The 22,812-nt window shown below is 37.4% G+C and overlaps 1 protein-coding gene across 1 annotated transcript in view; it reads left to right on the top strand.

The window, feature by feature from the left end:
- The window catches only part of LOC140159652 (MAM and LDL-receptor class A domain-containing protein 2-like), a 36,478-nt gene that overhangs the window by 2,387 nt on the left and 11,279 nt on the right, over positions 1-22,812 (top strand). Inside the window, exons 2-10 of the mRNA XM_072183147.1 lie at positions 376-650; positions 1,025-1,115; positions 3,250-3,393; positions 3,646-3,766; positions 5,130-5,234; positions 5,960-6,082; positions 8,639-8,786; positions 9,720-9,810; positions 13,282-13,446. Of these exons, the coding sequence (XP_072039248.1) occupies positions 376-650; positions 1,025-1,115; positions 3,250-3,393; positions 3,646-3,766; positions 5,130-5,234; positions 5,960-6,082; positions 8,639-8,786; positions 9,720-9,810; positions 13,282-13,446 (1,263 nt within the window). The remainder of the gene's footprint in view (positions 1-375; positions 651-1,024; positions 1,116-3,249; positions 3,394-3,645; positions 3,767-5,129; positions 5,235-5,959; positions 6,083-8,638; positions 8,787-9,719; positions 9,811-13,281; positions 13,447-22,812) is intronic.

The following is a 22,812-nucleotide window of genomic DNA, read 5'->3' as shown; positions in this document are numbered from 1 at the left end:
TAATTAGTGTACTGCTTTTCGAGTGAGTGTACTGGAAACAAAACCCTGGTTTTACCTGAAAACAAATTTTTTCTTGTAATAGAAACATCATATGGGGGTACTAGAGCATGCACAAATCGTAATAATGTGTAGAATATAGAAACGCTGTGGTATCTCATATGATAGTCATGGTATGCTTAACCTGAGTCGCTCGGCCTATCTCGAACAAAATCGCGATGCGTAGCTGTTAAAAAACGAGAGGATTCGCTGTACTATCACGGCAATTTTTAACACGAAGATATAGGGATGATGACGATGTGCTATGTTGAAGTAATTTTTTATTATTCTAATTCAGTCTATAAATTATGTATGATAATATTTCTCTCATATCCTCAGGATATTACATTTTCGTTCCCGAGGTCCCAAATGGTCAACTAACAACAGAAACAGGTCGTGTATTGTCACCAGTTTTTGCGCAAAATTCAAACCCACGTTGTTTGCAATTCTACTATTTTATGAATGGCATAAACGACGCAGGATCGCTTAATGTGTATATTTTACTTGATGGTGGGACTCTTCCCAGTGTTCCTGATTGGTCCTCATCAACAAATATGGGAAACGTCTGGAATGCTATGAAGCTTTCTCTATCTCCTCAGATTGACAACTTTCAGGTATGTTCAATGAAATTACCCTGACGCATAGAACTGAATATTCCGATCTACTTTTTGTCCCTTAGATTTTGGGTGTCACAAACCCATATTTCCGCTATTAACCTTAAAGAAATATTAGATTGATAGATGTTTTGTTTGATTTTTGTAAGCCATTGGTGATTCAAATGCACAAGTGCATGAGGATCAAGGTCATTCTGCGAAACTCTTTTAACATTATCTTAGACATAACATGTGTGCAATGTTATTCAGGTAAATTAGGACAATTCTCAGCTACACTACAGTTCAATTAATAGATTAAGCATGTCTAAAAGTCTAAAATAATCAGATTTTATGGCTACAAATATCAATTGTTCATTTTCTCACAACATCAACAGATAGTGTTTGAGGGAGTAAGAAGACCCGCGTATGACGGGACTGTTGCTATTGATGATATTCTTCTATTAGACAATACGGAGTGTCCTAAATGTAAGTAAGCCGCGACGATTACTTAACCGTATCAATGTGATACAATTATTATTATTTTGGGATGAAATCGGTTATAGCTCATTAAATTTCAACCTGTTTTCACACTGATATCGCTTTTAGCTGGCATGTTTATCTTTTGCAAAAATGTAATTTCTATGATTCAAAGCATTTGATAGCCATTTCTTGGCTGCCTGCATAGAGCATAAACTTTATATATACACCTATTGCGGTTACCCCTTCGGTACTTCACTGTTGTCAGAGATTTCAATTTAGATAAACAATGCAGAATTACACAAATTTCTCTTAGAAAAAAAACTTTATCAAAAAATGTAGTTTGATATCGTTTCCCAGTGTTGCGCGGATTAAGATTCACACGTAATGATACTAAAATGGAGAGTCTGATAAAGCTATGCTATATAGACGAATCCAATTTCACGCATTCCTACATGTGAAATGATGCCCCCTTGGCGGGAATTTTAAACTGCATTCCGTCACCCGTGTTACATATAGACAAAAGAATGATGAAAGTCTGCAAACAATACATTATAACATTTTTAAGTGGCTTCAATCCACCCAACACAAGTTTGGTGCAGAGGGGACCCAGTAATGGCCGAATGAATTCTGACCATCACTTGGCTCGTTGGATTCGTCTATTGGAGTTTGATGATCTATTCGCTGTCCAAGTGACGTAATAATCGGATTAACTACCATTTTTTGAATATATCGCGCTGCACTAGTACGTTGAACCATAGATGTCAAAGAGCAGGGATAAAGACCTGGATCGTAATTCTATAGAATATTCATATAATGCTGATTACTCGCACCTGTAAGATTAGTAACTTTAGTATTCTAACTTTCTAACACCACTCTTTGCCATACATACATTCTCCCAGCCACATTTCCCTAACATAATTTAAAAAAAAAGGAAATTTAGTTCGGCAGAGGTGGGGCTCGAACCCACGCTGCACTGCGCAGCTATCATGTATACAGTATCGACATAAGTCACCAACGCCTTAGACCGCTCGTTCACAAGAACTTCTTGGTGTCATCGTGAAAGAATAGATTGTAATACCACGTGACAAGCAAAGACAGAAAACGTACCATATTTTGGAATTTTATCTGCTTAAAACATTAATGTGTATTATAATAGAGCTTCCATTATTAATATTGTTGAATTCTCAAGCGCATACAGACATGATACGAGGGTCCTATGATACATACACAATACATAAATCGATTTTGATTTCGGCCAGGTGCTCTGCAGGACATCGCGTCGGTTGCGAGGTATGGAGCCCATTCAGCCTACCATTTTTCTTGTAAGACGGTCTGAATTTTTGCAATTTATAGGAAAAGTCCACATAGGTCCCAAAAGTTTCTTTCAGATATTAAAAGATTAGATTCCTATAAAGACGAAACAGTAATCTTTAGTCGGGACCTTATTGAAATTGAAATAAAATTCTCTGCCTCCTGAGCCACATAATTTTTAGCACGATTGGGTATCACGAATCGTAATATGTTATGTGCAGTTAATATTCATATATTCTTTTATACATAGGATGCTTCAGTTTTAACACAAAAAATATTTCATTGAAAACCCTCCCACTCGGCGATTTCAAAAAGGTAACCACACTTCCCTAGAATGTGCAATAAATTAGCATTACAAATTTTCTTATTTTAGCAGCATTCTAGAAACTCTGGCGTATGGCGGGAACTGCTGTAATTGCAGACATACACAGGTGATGAGAACAACCAGCTTGTAGTGCTGGGCGATATATTCAAATATGGTTATAACATATTGCTATGGTAGTTAATCCGATTATTGCATTACATTATTAGTTCGACAGCGAATACTCTCATTTCCATGAATTGGAATAATATAATGTTCATATTTAACTATAGGGGTGGTCAATTAAATGGAAGAACAGATGTCCTACATCTTATAACATACCATTTTTTACATGTGGATACCTGATTGAAAGATACTCGTTTGGTTATTGGAACTTTTCCAAATGCCGTTGGCAAATCAGAGACATGCCAGAGACGGGGGGGGGGGGGGCTTTCATTGAATGAATGACACATGGTACGCCTCCGCATGTGACGTATTATTAACCGATCTCCATCCATTTTGTTTTAGTAAACGCATCGTCAGATTTTGAAGATGGTCTAGGCGATTTCGTACAGGATGAAACGGATGATATGGACTGGCTTCTATGGAGCAGCAGTACACCAACTCTTGATACTGGACCATCATTTGATCACACATACGGAAACTCTTCTGGTATGATATAGGAAAAATAAGAGCATACATAATAACATTATGTATGTAAAAGAGTTTACTTATCATCGATGCACAATGCATCAATATGGGTACTTGTAAAGGTAGCCTACCTATATTTGATGTACCATAAGTTGCTGATTTTATTAGTTTGCTGATGAAATTGATCTTGTACGATCTAAATTCCAATCGCAAAAATAGCTTAAATTCTGCCTTCATGACATCATCTCAAAGAGCTATTTTTTGTTTTTACAGGACATTACCTGTATATTGAAACTAGTGCACCGGCAGTTACCGGTCATATTGCACGCTTGAAGTCACCAATGCTAGTCTCTACCACAGAAACACCACGATGTCTCACATTCTGGTATCACATGTGAGTAAATGTTCAATTCTTTGGTGATTCGCCTCATTATTATAAAGCTGTTCGTAATTAATCACATTGCAACAAAAAATTTATCAATCAAAATATAAACTGTAACATCATGCAATATGAAAGGTTTCTGAACTGAGCCTAAAGAAGATTACCACAGCATCCCAGAATACACCATGTGCTGTATATACCACTTCTGAGAAATTTGACCTTTATCAGCCAGAACAAATAGCTTTCATACCTAATGGATTGGAACGTATATCGGGAACTACCCTTTTGTTATGCTATAATAACCTTCCGAAGGTGCTGAAGGTCGTGGTCTACATGCATCAGTGAACATCAAAAGAGAAGCTACATTCTTGGAAAAAAGTACTTGGAACGCTTGACACACATTCGAAATTCCGTGCAGAATTTCTTATGATACAACAATGCTTTACCCTTGCCCTCTCCCCATTGGAACACATTGGGAAACCGTTGGAGACTTTGGCATTACTCAACACTGCACGGGGGAAAAGGGGTGACGTCAGACCCAAACTAGTCTTTTTATCTTTGTCTTTCATTATAGAGCACCAGCGCAGTCACCTTCGGAGCCTTATTTCACCCTTATACAGATCAGCACTCCATTATAATGCCTCTTTGAAGGTGTCTTGAGAAGTATCTCTTGAGCTGCATATCTCTTTGTCTTGGGTAGGCATCAAACAATTCTCTGAGGTCTCTGGACTTAGGACCAGACTTTATGGGTCCAACCGTCCCGCTTCCCTCAGAGATAGATTTAATTAAACCATCATCAGAGATTGGGCACTCCATCCTACTTTCAGGCTAGGAACAGCTGGTATGAGTGGCGTAAACCAGCGTGCCAAGTCAATGCCCCTATATTACCCAGCAGACCCTTGAGCTAGAGTCAGCTGAGCAGAGCTTGCACTGCTGGAACTGGGATGTGCAATGTCATTAAGGACAATGACTGGTCACAGGAACCTAGTCTTACTATCAGTTGGAGTGTCACTTGGCATATTTAGGTCTGAGTGTCTTGTGCTGGTTCGCCTTCTTTATCTTCACTTGGATACGGTTTCCAGCTTTGAATCAGGTCTATCTGTCGGAATACTTTGCTTTGACGGCATAACCATATCAAATAGCTGGTTCTGAGTGCGGTTTTAGAAGCCACATCCATGATGTTACGTCTTGGTACTCCAAGAGCAGCGATGCTTTTTGTCAGCGATGTGTTGTAAATACCTCTGCTTCCAATTTCAATTGGGAAGTAGTGCGTACACCATCCCCTATTTTCGCAGTCGGCTACAAGATCTTGGTATTTGCTTTTCTTTCTTGCATTGGCATTTGACAATAATGATAACTGTTTTGGTCCTTTCAGAATAGATTGTAATATCAGGACGTTTTGCAGTCTCTGTGATTATGGGAGGAAATACTACTTGCTTATGTTCCTCATCCATCAGGAATTCCCAGTCATAGGCCTTCCGTAAGAGGTTTGTTGTATCTCTTTTTGGAAGAGGCAGTGCTGGATTCCGGTAGGTTACACCATCTGCAGTGCGGAATTTGATAGTAGTCATATAGTTGGTATCGTCTGGAGGGATGTACGACTTCTGATTTGCCTCTTCAATGAAGGGCATTGTGCCATTTGCTACAGCTTTCAGTGTCTGATCATGTCTCCAGTTGTATCTATCACTCTGCAGAGAATAGTTGCATCCTTTTAAGATATGGAATAGAGTGCAGTTATTATGATGACATAAATGGCAGGATCCAAGGTTGGTCTTTTCCCAGAGTCTCAAATTAGCTGGTGATGGAAGTTGGTCGTGGATGGCATTGACAAGGAAAGATAGGAGTTCTGGTGTCTATACATACAGGAGCTTCTTCCAAGATCTACTTGCATGGCAGAGTCCCATCTGAGCCATTGTCCTTGTTTGGCGCAGCCATAGAGGTGCACAAGCATGTCATCTTCATCTACGTCTTTTACCAGACTAGTGAGGCATTTCCTGTGTTCTGGGGTTTCATGTCTCTTAACAGTTCTCTGACTCCATTCCACCTTGATTGCTTTTCTTTTCTTTGTAGGCAGTCTTTGTAGAGAGTCTGTGTTTTTCCATCTATAGAATACTTGTTGAGACGGTGCTTGGTGCCTTGCATGCATTTTACAGAAGTGGTGAGTCTTTTAAGGTGAATCCCATACTTCTTCCTGCTTCTGTATAGAGCACTTGGTGGTACATCTGCTTATTCCTGCCCATCTTTTCAAGTATTTGGTGCAGCTTGCTTCCAAGCCCTCGATGTATGTAATTGGGAAATTGTAGATGGTAAACTCCCATGTCATTTTGGGTAGGATTGCATTATTATATATCCACATCTTCATGATTCCATTGTGTAGGCTTCATTATCATTGAGGTATAGGACAACTACTTGATTATATTTATACATGTTCATACTACATACTCTGAAATTTTAGAAAATTCGCACGGGTCAGTTTTTTTAAAATCACATTTTTGTTCCTAAAATGGGGGCACTCTATCCATAGGGCTACATGTAAAGACCAGTTATAGACAAATGGCCCTAAAATAAAACTGACTAGTTCATTTTTCCTCAAATGATGTAGATTTAACATCTGGAGTGTAATGCAAGTGGTGTCGTTGCTGCTCTCCTAAATTCATTTTTAAAATGTCCGCCCCAGACCAAGGTGATATACGCAATCTCTTCTCCATCTATTGTCAACTTTGGATCGTATGCCACATATTGGGTTTTATGTCTCTCTTGCTTTTGTTTCTTATTTGGGACAAATCTCTTCATGGCATGGGATCGACATTTGCTTGGCTTTGCCTTCATTGATCGAGTCCACTTCAGGAAGTCATTAACGACGTTGACCAGTTTCTGACAGTCTTCTGGGTTTCTTGCAGTTAGAGTAAGGTCATTGATTTAATGAAGATTTGATGGATAAATCCTTCATGCAGTACCCCAGATGGTTGTGTTGGTCAAGAAGATCAAGGCAAAGATTGAATACTGCCAGGAATAGGATGCAAGATAGTGGGCATCCCTGGAATACTCTTATGCTGCAGTGTATCCAATCTGTTGTCCATTCCTTAGTCTTTACATAGATGTAGCTTTCATCATGTTCAGTAAAGCTTTCATCATAGTAGTTAAAGATCATCTTCCTGATGTGGTCGGGAACATGGTACCATTCTAATGCAAACTGGATGAGGTTGTGTGGCACGGTACCATATGCATTTGTAGGTCAAGCCACGTTGTCACAATCGGTTTTCCATTCTTTTTGGCGTCTTGGAGTATCTCGGAAAGTGCCGCAGTATGTTCTACACATCCTGATATTTGCTCCATGAACCCATTCTGGATGGATTTGTCAATATATTCATTCTCAGTCAGGTAACTTATCGTCCTCTGAGCTAGGAGTCCCATTCCAAGATTACCACTTGTATTCTTGATTGTGATTGGTCTGAAGTTGGTAGTCAGATGTATTTTCATCTTTGGAAATAAGAATGGTTTCTCCCACCCGCCAACTCAGCGCTGGAGTTTCTTCGTTTCATAAGATTATCCGACCTGACGAAATGGTATACAATGTATTTATAGCTAATGATGAATATGAGCTAAAGATGAATATGAGTTAGTGATGAATATGAGTTAATGATGAATATGAGTTAATGATGAATATGAGTTAGTGATGAATATGAGTTAATGATGAATATGAGTTAAAGCCATATTATAACATTTGCTGAGGAAGACGCCCTCACTGAATTTTTAAAATTCTCTTTTTTACACGATTAAATTGTACTTTATTAAACCAATGTACCCTGCAAAAATCAAGACTCTAGGTGCTGTAGTTTTGTCAAAATCCGAGATTTTGAATAAAACGCTTTATTATTACGATCGAATTATTAGTCGAACGCATACACGATGTTCATAACACAAAGTACGTACACGGCGTGCGGGACGGTGATATACACAACAAAGGGTCGTACCACAACACGACCGATGGAGTGGTACGTATTGGCGACATGTGCGCTGGTAGTAAATTCCACATTTCTTTGCTTTGCCGTAGTTGTTCGGCTCAAAAATAAAAGGGGATATATCTGACAGTAAAAGCTAACATTTTATGGCAAAGAAATGCTAATCTATTTTAATTTACTTTAATGATAAATATGAGTTAGTGATGAATATGAGTTAATGATGAATATGAGTTAATGATAAATATGAGTTAGTGATGAATATGAGTTAATGATAAATATGAGTTAGTGATGAATATGAGTTAATGATGAATATGAGTTAATGATGAATATGAGTTAGTGATGAATATGAGTTAATGATGAATATGAGTTAATGATAAATATGAGTTAGTGATGAATATGAGTTAATGATAAATATGAGTTAATGATGAATATGAGTAAATGATAAATATGAGTTAATGATAACTATGAGATTATAATAAATATGAGTTAATGATAAAATATGAATTAAAGGAGGATTTCCTGATCCTAGCATCCTCTTTTTATGACATTTTTCAGTAGATATCCACGAAAAAGCTTATTTCCAAAATTTCAGTTGATTCCGATTTTGCGTTTGCGAGTTATGCATGATTATGTGTATTACACTGCTCCATAGACAATGTGTTGTAATTTCGTTCTGGTGCACCAGAACGAAATTCAAATTTGGCGATATTTTTGCTAAACGAATTAATCTGCAAGAAATATTTGGTACATAAACATTATGTAGCCAGAGGTATCCAGTGGTGTAAAAATCTCAACTTTTTTGAGAAAAGTGGGGGATGAGGCTGTGGATCACGAAATGCCCCTTTAATGATGAATATGAGTTAAAGATGAATATGAGTTATCAATAATCAAACACCTTTTGTGTTTTGATAATATTTGGCAGGTATGGCATCGATGTTGCCAGTCTAAATATTTTCATAACGAATGGCACAACTGTCCCCAACCCTACATACCTATGGTCGATGTCGGGAAATCGAGGGGATAAATGGCGTGCCGGCGAAGTACAATTACATAGCCAAACAGATTTTCAGGTAACAACGTGCAAGATATTAATTCTCTCCACGCGGGTGTCGACTAAAAAAATGTAAATTTTTAGCAAAATGCATTAAAATGAATACAAAGTATTGGTTCAGTGGTTCTTAAGACAGCTTTTGATATTTTGAGATATTTTTTTTATGTCGCAGCCTATATGGCTAGCATGTACATGTAGAGCATTAGTGTCAGGAAACTCTTGATTCAAAATGGATCTGTATATAATTTACCAAAGCTTGTCAAATGGTACTAAGATCATTGGCGGGCCAAAATTGACTCTGTCCACGTTGGTGTCGATTGCAGACGACAAATTTGAATGAGACGTAAAGTCGGCAAATTGTATTCTGAGTTACAGTGTAAAATGTACGTGAAGGTCGTATTCATAGGAACCTCAATTTGTTGCAACATGTTTCTCTTTTGATAGCACGAGTCAAACACCGTTCAAAAAACCAATCAATAATCTATTTCTGAAGAGGATAATAGTCTTCTACCTGTTTCTATAGAATCCTTAAATAGCTTAAGTCTTTGTTTGCTTGGGCTAAATCATGTTCAAGTGGTGGGTTACAAAGCATTGTATTTTGTCTAGGTATGTATAACCAATAATTAACAATGAGAGGACATTCCTGAACCTTGTTGACTTGTGGTGATTTGAAAAGACCGCATATAATATGACTGTTTGATATTTATTACCAGCAATGTGGAAAAAGAGACACATGTAGAACCGAAAAAAGGTACCATCTTGTTGAAGGAGCAGAGTTCAACAAACCACAACCCCGCTTCTGGATATCGTTTGAAGTCAAAATAATGATATACCACTTTAAAGCTTATGATATATATTTTCTAAACGCATTATCATAAAAATAGTGGGGGAAGTGTAACTTAAAAATTACAACGGTGAACGATAAACTGATTAATATTTATTTACGAAATAGGTAGTACTAGAAGGCATTCGTGGAATCGACTTCTCGGGAGATATTGCGATAGATGACGTCATAATTGATTCTAAATTTTGTCCTGGAGAGTGTAAGTAAACAATAATATTACTATACAATTTGGAGTTGAATAATGCAGCTAATATTTGTCCGAAACGATGATATACCATTAATGTAAATTAAAATATTTTTTAAATAATTGCTCATGTTGTTTCTGTTTCACCGCGTACGGATAATGACAATTTACAAGGCAGGATTAGGTTTTTTTGTGTTAATGTGAATGTGAACACTGAGCAATAATTATTTTCGTCAGATCCAGAAGTATCCCATTACTATCGTATGTATACTTTAGATCTGCGTTTAGAAGTTCATTACATTTTGATAACACACCAACTGACACCATAATGATGTCACGCACCTGGACGTACACTTAGTGGTGGTGAGAAAGCCTTTGTTGTTAAGGTGGGATATGAATGCGCTGAGCATATTTGAAACAGATTAATAGAGTAGGGCAACGTGCACTGATCAATATCGGACATAGGATTTTCATAATTATCAATTTATATTTTCTTTATACCTTCTTTTGTTTATCAATAATCAATGTCGCTAATTTGCATAAATGCTAATTATCTTGAAGGTATTAGGAACACTTTGCCCAAGTTTGAAACCAATATTCTGTTAAATAAAAATGTTATGAACACTTATGCATTGTTTTTAGCATAATATTGGAAAAAACTTATATCCATATTAATGAGCACTTTCAAGTCATATTAGCTCATTAACTATATTAATTATTGATAAAAACAATCTGATACAAAGAAATTTAAAATGTGTGTATCATAAAACCTGTATGTCCGATTAGCTTCAAACAACAGGCAAATTGACCAGTGTTCTTTGCCCTACTCAATTAATCTGTTTAATGGCAAAATGCACTCCACCTTAAGGGTTGTGTAAAGCTATATCAGGTTGGTAGGGGTAAAAGTAAGATTATTGCCATTTTAACCAAAACACGTACGCATTTATGATTTGCCAAACAGAAACTAACAGAATAACACCTAAAAGTATCATTTTTTGATCATTTTGCATAAATACGACTTTCCACGATTTACAAAATGTTTGTACTGGGTGTGCCTGTTGTCAAGTCGATGACAGACACGCGTACCAACCTTGTATAATTATACTGAATTGTGATGTAACATTCCGTACAGAGGGTATTCAATACGGCGTGACAGAGCCATTATCATTCAAATAAAAGTCTGGCCTCCATAAGGTAACAATAAAACAGGTAATAGGTATGGCTGGTCGTGAAATCGATCTTGAAACCTGTCTCGCTGTCATCTTAAGCTACAGGGTGTCACTTGCATTTATTATGGAGTGCAGAATTAACCATCCATTTGTTGCCGAAATGAGTAACATGTAATTGTGGACATAGCTAGTTCTTGCTCTGAGCCCTCGTAATATTGAAAACACATGAAAAGGTCACTTAATCCAATATCAAGAATTATTCAGTGTTTCAAGCTCTACATCTGTGCCAAATTTGGTGTATCTCCTATGACAACTGTATGATGTCTACACATAATTGCAAAGTAGGCCTATGCGATAGTGATAAAGCAGCAATGTCTTGTGCTTATGAAGCCTTTGCGCTGTAAGTTACACACATGCAATTTTTACACGTGCAAAACATCCAGTTTTAAGAATATCAATATCACGCCAAAACGAATGAAGTTTTTGCAATGAAAGTAACACAATAAGTAGGTGACATTTATGCCATTGTATTTCACGTACCGTACTCAAATTAAATACAATGTTGATTAATGTTTTCAAACACGGTATAGATCATTCTGGAACACCCTGTATCTTAGAACCGTCCTTCAACACAGGTGACAGTATAATTGTTATATTGTTCCGGTCCATTTACGACATAGCCTTCCTGATTTTAATACACGATGATACAATAAAACATGAGCTCGGTTTGAATGGTTGTGGAATCAAACTAGAGACCTGTTCCTTTGTCACATTAATAGACCTGATAAATCAAGCAGAACGATTTCATCACAAATCCTTTCACAGAATTGACCGTGTTTCCAGCGCTGCAGTGTTGGTATTAACTTTGGGCTTCTTATGAATTGATTGTCAATACATTACAGGTATATACATTAAAACTCAAACGGGAGAAAGAATCGCGCATACGCACGTTAGAACATTTTAAACATTGTTTTAAAATTGTATATTACAATTTATTGACATTAACATTGTACCCTAAATAACATGGACATTTGGGTGATATATTGATGTAGTTACGGGCCATATTTAGTGCCGATTTGTCCCAATTTGCTTTTGACTTGCCTGGCAACACATGGCTTGTCGTGTGAAGAAGCTTGAAGACAAAGTTGGAGACCCATAAGGAATTATATTTGTTCTCAAACGGAATCATGATAAAAATCGTAAGTAAAAGTAATTAAATAACATAGCGCTATTAGCTCGCCTATGAACCTTGGTATTCGTTAGTTAACCGGATAAATAACTTTGGCAAAACTGACAAATTTGTACCAAAATTGGCGTTAACTCGTTACTGTCGAAAATGCACAAAATATGGCTTCCGTGAATCTAAACAAATTGATATTTAAAAATTGGTTAATTGTATTACCATAAATCGAACATGGACATGTAGGATGGTATCTCTAGAAGTCTTTTTGCCTAAAAATTGGAATTTTGTTGAATTTAAAGTAACAAAATAACATGCGCCAGACAGTGGTCGACGAGAGTGTAAAATCAGGTAGTATTTTGTGTATTGACGAGCTTCGAACATGCCTTCGTTGCATTCCAAAGTCGCAAATATCTATCATAATTCTTATTTCAAGGTCCTGTAAATACCTCAGCAAAAGATAGGGTCATCGTCCAACACGGACTGCTCGAAAAGAGTTCACCTATAAAAAACTGCGTGGGCTGTTATGCGTCGTTATATGTACAGGCATATTTGAAGAATTTCCTATCAACTAATAATATTAAGATTGCTAAAATATTAATCTAAAGACTTCAATCTTAAATGTGCACCATAAATTTTGCACCTGAGATAGATATTGCTAGGCAAAATTTCACAGCAAACATGGCAGTTTTCTCCCATTTCGGAGATATTTGAGACAATACAGCTCGACCCCTTAAGGTTTAACTTTCTTTAAAAATCGAAAGTGGCAGCAACGGGGAGGGGAGGGGAGAGGAGGACAGGGGCCATTTCCCTCAAAACTGTGGCCTTTGCCCTGTTGCAAATGGCATTTTAGGCAAATTGTCTGACTTCCCGATTTTTCTTTGCCCACCTCTTCCGTGTAAAAAATACGAGTGTCACAACTGACAATCAAGAGCACAAGGCATTTTATACGTTCGTCCCATTTCAGTACTTCTATAGATAAACAACTCGCTTTTAACATGATTTGCATACATTTGAATTAATGAAACTATATGAGTCCATATTTTGATAGTTATCATGGTTATAAGCAACATCACTATATATAGGGACGTTCACAAAATATAAATATTTAATCTTTTTCTATTTCCTCTATTGCAGCTAATTTTTATAATTATTCGAGCATAAGTTGTAATTTTGAAGAAAAGGAATTATGTTACTACGAACAAGATCAAACCGACGATGGTGATTGGATCTGGCAGAATCGAGCTACGGATGAATCTTTTACTGGACCTGATCGAGACCATACAACTGATTCAGAGTTAGGTACGGACTTCTATAAGGTTATACAAAATCAAATTGGTTGAACAACGGTGTTGAAAATATTGCTCTGATTTTGGCTACGCAATAACGGAATGACTTGATCTCAAAGCGAATATTTTATGCAATAAAGTGACGTCAACCACGTCCGTGAAATTGAAGTGGGATAGAGAGTGACAGAAATAATGTCGGTAGTTAGCTTTCCAAAATAACGTTCCACAATCACACGTCTATTTTGTCCCGTAATAAACTTTTTAGGCTGCGTCTTAAATGCAGCGCCTCAAGCGGTGACCTGTTTTTAATTTAAAATCGTAGCGGCTCTGTCATTGGTTATTATCAAACAAAGCTATCACCTCAATTCTATACAAACCACGATTAGGGGCACACTTAGAAACTTGCTTGACAAAACTTCGAAATTCTTTTGATATGGTAATCTACAGAAGATCTTATCTGATAACACATAGGCCTACATGATTCTACTATACTATGTTAAATTTTATAAGACGGATTCAATTATTATTTCTTCTTCACGAAAGAAAAAGAAAATTATCTGAATTAAAATTCTGACGGGGTTCGAACCCACAACCTCCGGTTTCACAGTCGAGCGCTTACACAACTGCGCTAGCAGTTCTGTCAGAAATGATTTTGTTCATTAGCTCTTATTGATTACGAAATTAAGCGCGTATACACTTGAAATGCTATTACCGCACTTGTCTCTTTATAGCCTACTGAATCTCCAATCAATAATGAACCTTGCCTCTGACTATGCGGTTCCTATGCTTATCAGTAAAAAAATTCGGAAGTGGCAAATGCATTATACTCACGGGGGGAAGGGCACTTAACACAAATGACCATACGGGTATGCTCCCCCGGAAAGACCCCCCTTTTTGGATTTCGCAGCTCCGAAAGACCCCCTATATTTGACCAAAATAGAACTCCGAAAGACCCTTGATTTTGATAAATAAATATTTAGCTCTAAAAGACCCCCAAATTGTTCATTCCTCATATTTCTGGGATTTTCAAGCAACAAGCCAAGAAAGACCCTTGATTTTGACGTCCCCATATTTTACTTGTTCGCAGCTCCAAAAGACCCCTTTTACTGGTACGCCCGCATCTCCCAAAGAACCACCACCTAAACATTCCGGGGAACATACCCACCAAATATTGTTGATGTGCCTAGGCTACTGCTGACATTTTAATTAACATTGAATTATAACAATATAGGCCTACTATTGACTTGGTGATAGTAATACTAGTAAATTCAGTACTTATAATATATCAACAAAAATAATAGTCAATCTTTCTAATATTAATAATACAGATGATATTAATATACTGTATAAAGAGTTTTGTTGCAAAAGCCCTTTATACATCTACTTTTTGACTTTTTGAGAAAAACAGCTTTTTCAAAAATTGTTCAATTATTATTAGTTCGATTTGATTCATTTTGGTTTTGAATAAAGTGTTGATAAATAGAAACTAAAAGAATAGGTTTGGTACAATTTTCAAGCCTTCCTATTTATTTTATTATTTCGTTTATATCGTGCCTTTTGTGGATGTAAGGGCTTTTGCAACCAAATTAATTTACCCCTTTTCTAGAAACCATCTTTGCAATCAAATTCGAACCCATATTTTGCACTACTTTATGTAACTTGACTAATGTTTTCAAGAGAAAAATTGACATATCTCATTTACTTTTATTAAATTCGGCAAAATGGCATTTTTTTAGTATTTCCGAAGCTACAACTTTTGTTAATCAAAACGATTTTTTTCAAACATAGTGACCCAAAGACAGTTTCTTTTTGGTTTTAATACTAGGTAAAGATTATCATGGCTAGGCCTATACATCAAAATATTTCCCTTTATAGGCCTACCATTTGAATTTAGGCCTATCCTGACATGTTTCTACATCACATTCGCAATATCGAAACGGTGCAAATACCTATACCTGTGCCAATATTGGCTCCCCCTTGTCCCGCCAAAAAGCTTCCCCTATAATTCAACACCCTGGGATAAGTATTGAATCACATCACCCCTCCCCTGCACCTCATCTTGGTGCGGCACTCTTTGGCCCGGGTCTTTTGGTGACAGATCGAATGGAACAATAGGGTGTCTTCGGGTGACAGAGCATGAGATAATAAAAAATATAGGGTCTGTGGGTGACAGCGACGCTGAAAAGGGGGTCTTAACAGCCCTACATACTAGTACGCGTCACCTCCAAAGTGGGAGTGCCCCCGAATCAGTCTGACTAAACTTCTTTGATTGATGCAACGACCGGCCGTGACCCAAGTTATGTAATCACTTCGATGTCGAATAAACAAAATACAACACTGTATTGTATATGTATAAACCTATATAAGGGACGCACCATTAGATATCAAGGTGGGGGGGGCTTGGTAGTATTTTGGAAAAGAAGTTGTCACGCCATCTGATAAAAAAAATTTGCTTCACCTCAGAGCCCCCCCCCAAAAAAAAAAAACAACAACAACATTGCACCACCTCGGACCTGAAAAAAAAATTGGTGGCAAGGGTGCTCCAGTTTTCATCAAGTATATTAATTTTATTTTAGCTTCAAACTGGCAAGTATTTTGTTCGCATTTGTTTGTGAAAGGTTATTCTGTGAGTGAATACACTTGATTCACTCCACTTCAAAGATTTTTCCCCAGAGTCCATGCCACGTGATGATGGGAGCCATATGTGGGGTCAGTGGATGGATCAGAGTATGGTTTTGGTGAGATATCCTCACATGAACCTATATTTTGAAGAAAATAATCACAAGACATGGATCTCCTTTGAAAACATTCATGAAAAAAACATGCTAAAACTCACCATTTGAACCAGAAGCGTGTACCGGTACTAACCAGCGGGGGCAGAGTGCTCCCTGAAAAGAGTGCCCGCATAACAAAAAATGAAAGAAATCGGGAAGGCATAGGAAAAGAAAGGGGCAAGGAGCCTGTTTCCCACCAAAATTACCCCGATCATGCACCAAAATGAATGTAAAATACCAAATTTTAAAGACATTTTGGCCCGGTTTTTGGAGGCTCGAAAACTTAACAGTTTATATGTAGGCCCTACAGTCTCGCTAAAAAAACCCAGTGTATGTACATATCGCATTAATAATACCGGTTCAAATTGATGATTATTTTTGTATTTTCCCCAAAACCTTTATTTTTCCCTCTGATCACGAAAGCTGACTACGCTCCTGATATGAACTCATTTTAACATAAGAAGAACGTTTTTCGTGCTACGCGAAATTTAGGTGCTACAAAATGTAAACTGTTTGCTTCATCGAGACGCTAAAATTGCTTCACCGAGGTAGGCCTACTAAAATTGTCACGACTCAGCCCCCCTTGATATCAAATGGTGCGTCCCTATATTGTACCATACCTGCCATGTATGCATGCATGCAGGGACCGTCTTTAAAATAAATTATATCAAGTTGGCAAGTTACTATTTTTGGTGAATATTTTGTATTGAACCATGATCTTTCTGACATAAACATTCAGAGAACACCTCAAGGAAATATGAAATGTCCCATATATATCTTTACTTTAAAGTCGAAGCTGCAAGATAGCCTGAATAAAATTTAAATTTGCCGGCCAAAAATGTGATATTTTTGAACTTTTTCTTGACCACTTTCATGGAAACAAAACTTACAAGAAACCTCGGTAAAACTGACGATTTACAAGGAATTTCAAGTCTCAAAAGAAAATCTATCCGTGTTATTTTGCACACAAAATAGTTCTTGTCTCAAAAATCCAAAAGAAGAATGTGTTTTATCTGTACTTTTTATAATAAAGCTTCGGGACTTTAGGTCTCGAATTTCGTACCACGACAAAAGAAGTACAGTACATACATCTGACACAAAGCATACATCCTTTTGGCCTGATATGGAAACGTAATTAGAAGGTAGCTATTGTATTCTAACAATAAGATCGGTGTCAAATAGCTTACAAAAGGCTCCTCCGATTTATAGTGATCTACAATCAATCGGCAAGCTGCGAGTTATTGATTTTTAATCAATCACGTATTGCACTCCCCAACGGTAACAGAAGGGTTTAGCCCAGGCTGAAATCTCATCTCCTCCCAGTCGTCATAAGCGAATTATAAGTATGAATTGAAACCCTCTAGAAGTGACCAAAGTATACCGCACATGGCGCTATTTATAAACCTGAAAGATTTCTAGCACAGGTCGAATGCGAAAAAGACGGATGTGATCAAGATATCAATAATATAACAAAACAGTTTTTTATCATGTGAGATTCGTAAAGACGAGCTTCTAAAATTTAATCAGTAAATAACGACATTAGAGAGTTTGCGAAATAAAATTTGCTTCAACTTTAACGGCAACTGCACATATATCGATTGGATTCCTTGCTCAGTTTTACTTCAACGCGAACGTCTTATTGGTTACTGCACCAATAGCGTCTTGTCGCTTAAGGGGCCGTCCATAATTTTCGCCAATTTCACTTACGTACAAAGCGTACGTAACTTTTTATCCCCCTCCCTCCCTCGAGTTACGTACAAATAAAATGGCGAAGTATTTCGCGTACTACTTAGGCTATAGCAAAATTGAGATGGTGGGTTTGGGGTTGTGGTTAGAGTTTATAGGTTAAAGGTTTGATTAGGGTTAAGGTTAGTGTTCCAGGAGGACATTTGGTTCTGGATTAATATTTTTACAGATAAGTTAAGAAATGCTAAAAAAAACCCTTCCTTTTAAACCATATTTTTATGAAAACGAGAGCCATCAATAAATAAAAATATAGCTTAAAATGCAGGCCGAATCTAAACTAAATGACTAATGCACCCCAAAATCTGCCGAACACCCCAATACTCTCTTTTCCACTAAGAACCCTCGGGATCACGTCATATAATTATATAGGGGAACCAGGGGGACATCCCTTTGGCATGTTTGGTGTATGGGTTTCATATCTTTTGTCGCAACAGTGACAATCCACTTTTAAGCCTTTGCTGCCATTGATTCTAGCGCAGATAGAAAATATTTTCTTAATGTATTTTGGTATGAAATAAAATTAAGCATAATGTAAAATAGGACCACTGTGCATAGACTCTAAATTAAAGAGAAAATCTTTGTTTGCATGGCATGTTATAGAAATTGTTAAAATGAATTGAACAATTTTAGGTCATTATTGGTTATAAGTTATAAATAATGGAAAATACCATAATTTTTCACTTTCATTTTTTTTATTGCTCAAACAAATCGCCATTTTTCTTACGTACACATGCCCAGGATTTTTACCCCCTCCCTCCCTCTTACGTACGCTTTGTACGTAAGTGAAAATGGCGAAAATTATGGACGGCCCCTAAACTCGGGACATAATCAATGGGCGATCAAAAGAAGGGCATGTGTAAGCGACTGCTCCCTTTTGTTTGGTCAAGTGGGTTATTGGCCATACATGTACTTCAAAACAAAAGACTCTACCTTAGACGCTTCGTTTGAATAAACATGAATGGACTCGCACGGGGACGGCCTCCTGAACAGGGAATATGTCGGGAGCTAGCGCTAATCTCCTTATCACATTATTTTAAACTAGATATAATGTTTCGATTAAATATTCTTATGATAGTAGGCCTATATTATTTAATAAAGGCTCAATTATTAAAGTTAACGTTAACCTTTGTCAATTTCATATTTCCATTTTTACACAGCCGTGACGTTAGTCACGGCTGTGTCTTTTTCTTACAGGTTCTTCTTTCTTTCTGTCAACCTTTACATTTGCTCTAGCACTCACATGCTCACATCGATTTTGACCTAACTTGGTCATAATGATCATTGACCTTGCCCCTACATGTCACATGAAATTCGTGGGGTCAAAGGTCACACAGGGGTCAAAAACGTGATTTCAACTAAAAATGCATCTTCTCCCACAACTTAGGTAGGACAGCAACGCCACTAGTACACATGCATTGTTATTACCCAGTGTCTATGTGGTGTACACAGATTTGGGGTCAAAGGTCATTAAGGGGTCACTTCCGGTATAAAACGAAATACCTTCAAAAATTTTTATTAGCTAAACAAAACATAGGACAGTAACGGTATGTGCACACATGAATTGTGGTTACCCAATGTATATGTGGTATTTTTTTATTTTGGGTCAAAGGTCATTAAGGGGTCACTTCCGGTATAAAACGAAATACCTTTAAAATGCATCTTCTCCCACAAATTATGTAGGACAGTGACGCCACTTGCACACATGCATTGTCATTACCCAGTGTCTACGGGGTGTACACAGATTTGGGGTCAAAGGTCATTAAAGGGTCACTTCCGGTATAAAACGAAATACCTTCAAAAATTTTTATTAGCTAAACAAAACATAGGAGTGTGACGGTATTTTAACACATGCATTGTGTTTACCCAATGTATATGTGGTATTTTTTTTATTTGGGGTCAAAGGGCATTAAGAGGTCACTTCCGGTCTGAGACGAAAAACATTCAAAATGCCGCTCGGCCACAAATAACATGGCAAAGCAATGCCACGTGCACACATACATTGGCATTAGGCAATGTCTATGGCGTTTTCATATATTTTGGGGTCAAAGGTCATTAAGCGGCCACAACACGGCTGTGTTCGTGGTCTTAGACCACAGCTAAGTCTAGTTCTTACACAGCCGTGACGTTAGTCACGGCTGTGTCTTTTTTCTTACAGGTTCTTTCTTCTTTCTTTCTTTCTTTCTTCTTCTGTCAACCATTACATTTGCTCTAGCACTCACACGCTTACATCAATTTTGACCTAACTTGGTCACAATGATCATTGACCGTGCCCCTACATGTCACATGAAACTTGTGGGGTCAAAGGTCACGCAGAGGTCATAGGGTCAAAAACGTGATTTCAACTAAAATGCATCTTCTCCCACAACTTAGGTAGGACAGTGACGCCACTAGCACACATGCATTGTTATCATCCAGTGTCTATATGGTGTACACAGATTTGGGGTCAAAGGTCATTAAGGGGTCACTTCCGGTGTAAAACGAAATACCTTCAAAATTTTTTATTAGCTAAACAAAATATAGGGCAGTAACGGTATGTTCACATCTGAGTTGCAGTTACCTAGTGTATATGTGATATTTTTTTATATGGGGTCAAAGGTCATTAAGGGGTCACTTCCGGTATAAAACGAAATAACCTTTAAAATGCATCTTCTCCCACAAATTACGTAGGACAGTGACGCCACTTGCACACATGTATTGTAATTACCTAGTGTCTATGGGGTGTACACAGATTTGGGGTCAAAGGTCATTAAGGGGTCACTTCCGGTATAAAACGAAATATCTTCAAAAAATTTTATTAGCTAAGAAAAACGTAGGACAGTAACGGTATATGCACATATAAATTGTGGTTGCCCAGTGTATATGTGGTATTTTCTAATTTGGGGTCAAAGGTCATTAAGGGGTCACTTCCGGTATAAAACGAAATACTTATAAAATGCATCTTCTTCCACAAATTACGTAGGACAGAGACACCACTTGCACACATGCATTGGTGTTACCTAGTGTATATGGGGTGTACACAGATTTGGGGTCAAAGGTCATTAAGGGGTCACTTCCGGTATAAAACGAAATACCTTAAACAATTTTTATTAGCTAAGAAAAACAAAGGACAGTAACGGTATGTTCATATATGAATTGTGGTTACCCAGTGTACATGTGGTATTTTTTTTATTTTGGGTCAAAGGTCAATAAGGGGTCACAACACGGCTGTGTTCGTGGTCTTAGACCACAGCTAAGTCTAGTAGTTTCTTCTTCTTCTTCTTCTTCTTCTTCTTCTTCTTCTTCTTCTTCTGTCAACCATTACATTTGCTCTAGCACTCACATGCTTACATCGATTTTGACCTAACTTGGTCACAATGATCATTGACCGTGCCCCTACATGTCACATGAAACTTGTGGGGTCAAAGGTCATGCAGGGGTCACAGGGGTCAAAAACGTGATTTCAACTAAAAATGCATCTTCTCCCACCACTTACGTTGGACAGTGACCCCGCTTGCACACATGCATTGTTATCACCCAGTGTCTATGTGGTGTACACAGATTTGGGGTCAAAGGTCATTAAGGGGTCATTTCCGGTATAAAACGAAAAACCTTCAAAAATTTTTATTAGCTAAGTAAAACATAGCACAGTAACGGTATGTTCACATATGATCTGCAGTCACCCAATGTATATGTGGTATTTTTTTTTTATTTGTGGTCAAAGCTCATTAAGGGGTCACTTCCGGTATAAAAAAGAAATACCTTTAAAATGCATCTTCTTCCACAGATTATGTATGACAGTGACGCCTTTTGCACACATGCATTGTTATTACCCAGTGTATATGGGGTGTACACAGATTTGGGGTCAAAGGTCATTAAGGGGTCACTTCCGGTATAAAACGAAAAACCTTCAAAAATTTTATTAGATAAGTAAAACATGGGACAGTAACGGTATGTTCACACATGATCTGCAGTCACTCAATGTATATGTGGTATTTTTTTATTTGGGGTCAAATCTCATTAAGGGGTCACTTCCGGTATAAAACGAAATACCTTTAAAATGCATCTTCTTCCACAGATTATGTAGGACAGTGACGCCACTTGCACACATGCATTGTTATTACCCAGTGTCTATGGGGTGTACACAGATTTGGGGTCAAAGGTCATTAAGGGGTCACTTCCGGTATAAAACGAAAAACCTTCAAAAATTTTATTAGATAAGTAAAACATGGGACAGTAACGGTATGTTCACACATGATCTGCAGTCACCCAATGTATATGTGGTATTTTTTTATTTGGGGTCAAATCTCATTAAGGGTCACTTCCGGTATAAAACGAAATACCTTTAAAATGCATCTTCTTCCACAGATTATGTAGGACAGTGACGCCACTTGCACACATGCATTGTTATTACCCAGTGTCTATGGGGTGTACACAGATTTGGGGTCAAAGGTCATTAAGGGGTCACTTCCGGTATAAAACGAAAAACCTTCAATTTTTTTTTATTTGCTAAGAAAAACATAGGACAGTGATTTAGTATGTTCACACATGAATTGTTGTTACCCAATTCATATGTGGTATTTTTTGTTTGGGGTCAAATGTCATTAAGGTGTCACTTCCTGTCTGAGACGAAAAACCTTCAAAATGCCCCTTCTGCCACAAGTAACATAGCAAAGTGGTGCCACGTGCACCCATGCATTGACATTAGCCAATGTCTATTGGCGTTTTCATATATTTTGGGGTCAAAGGTCATTTAAGGGGCCACAACACGGCTGTGTTCGTGGTCTTAGACCACAGCTAAGTCTAGTTAAAGATTATATCAGTAATTCATTACACTAACATTTTTACTCCAGAACGTTTTTGATTATTATGATGATAAAGTG

The sequence above is a fragment of the Amphiura filiformis genome, chromosome 8 (genome assembly GCF_039555335.1).
Source record: "Amphiura filiformis chromosome 8, Afil_fr2py, whole genome shotgun sequence".
Lineage (NCBI taxonomy): Eukaryota > Metazoa > Echinodermata > Ophiuroidea > Amphilepidida > Amphiuridae > Amphiura > Amphiura filiformis.
This window is presented reverse-complemented; position numbering and strand designations above follow the sequence as displayed.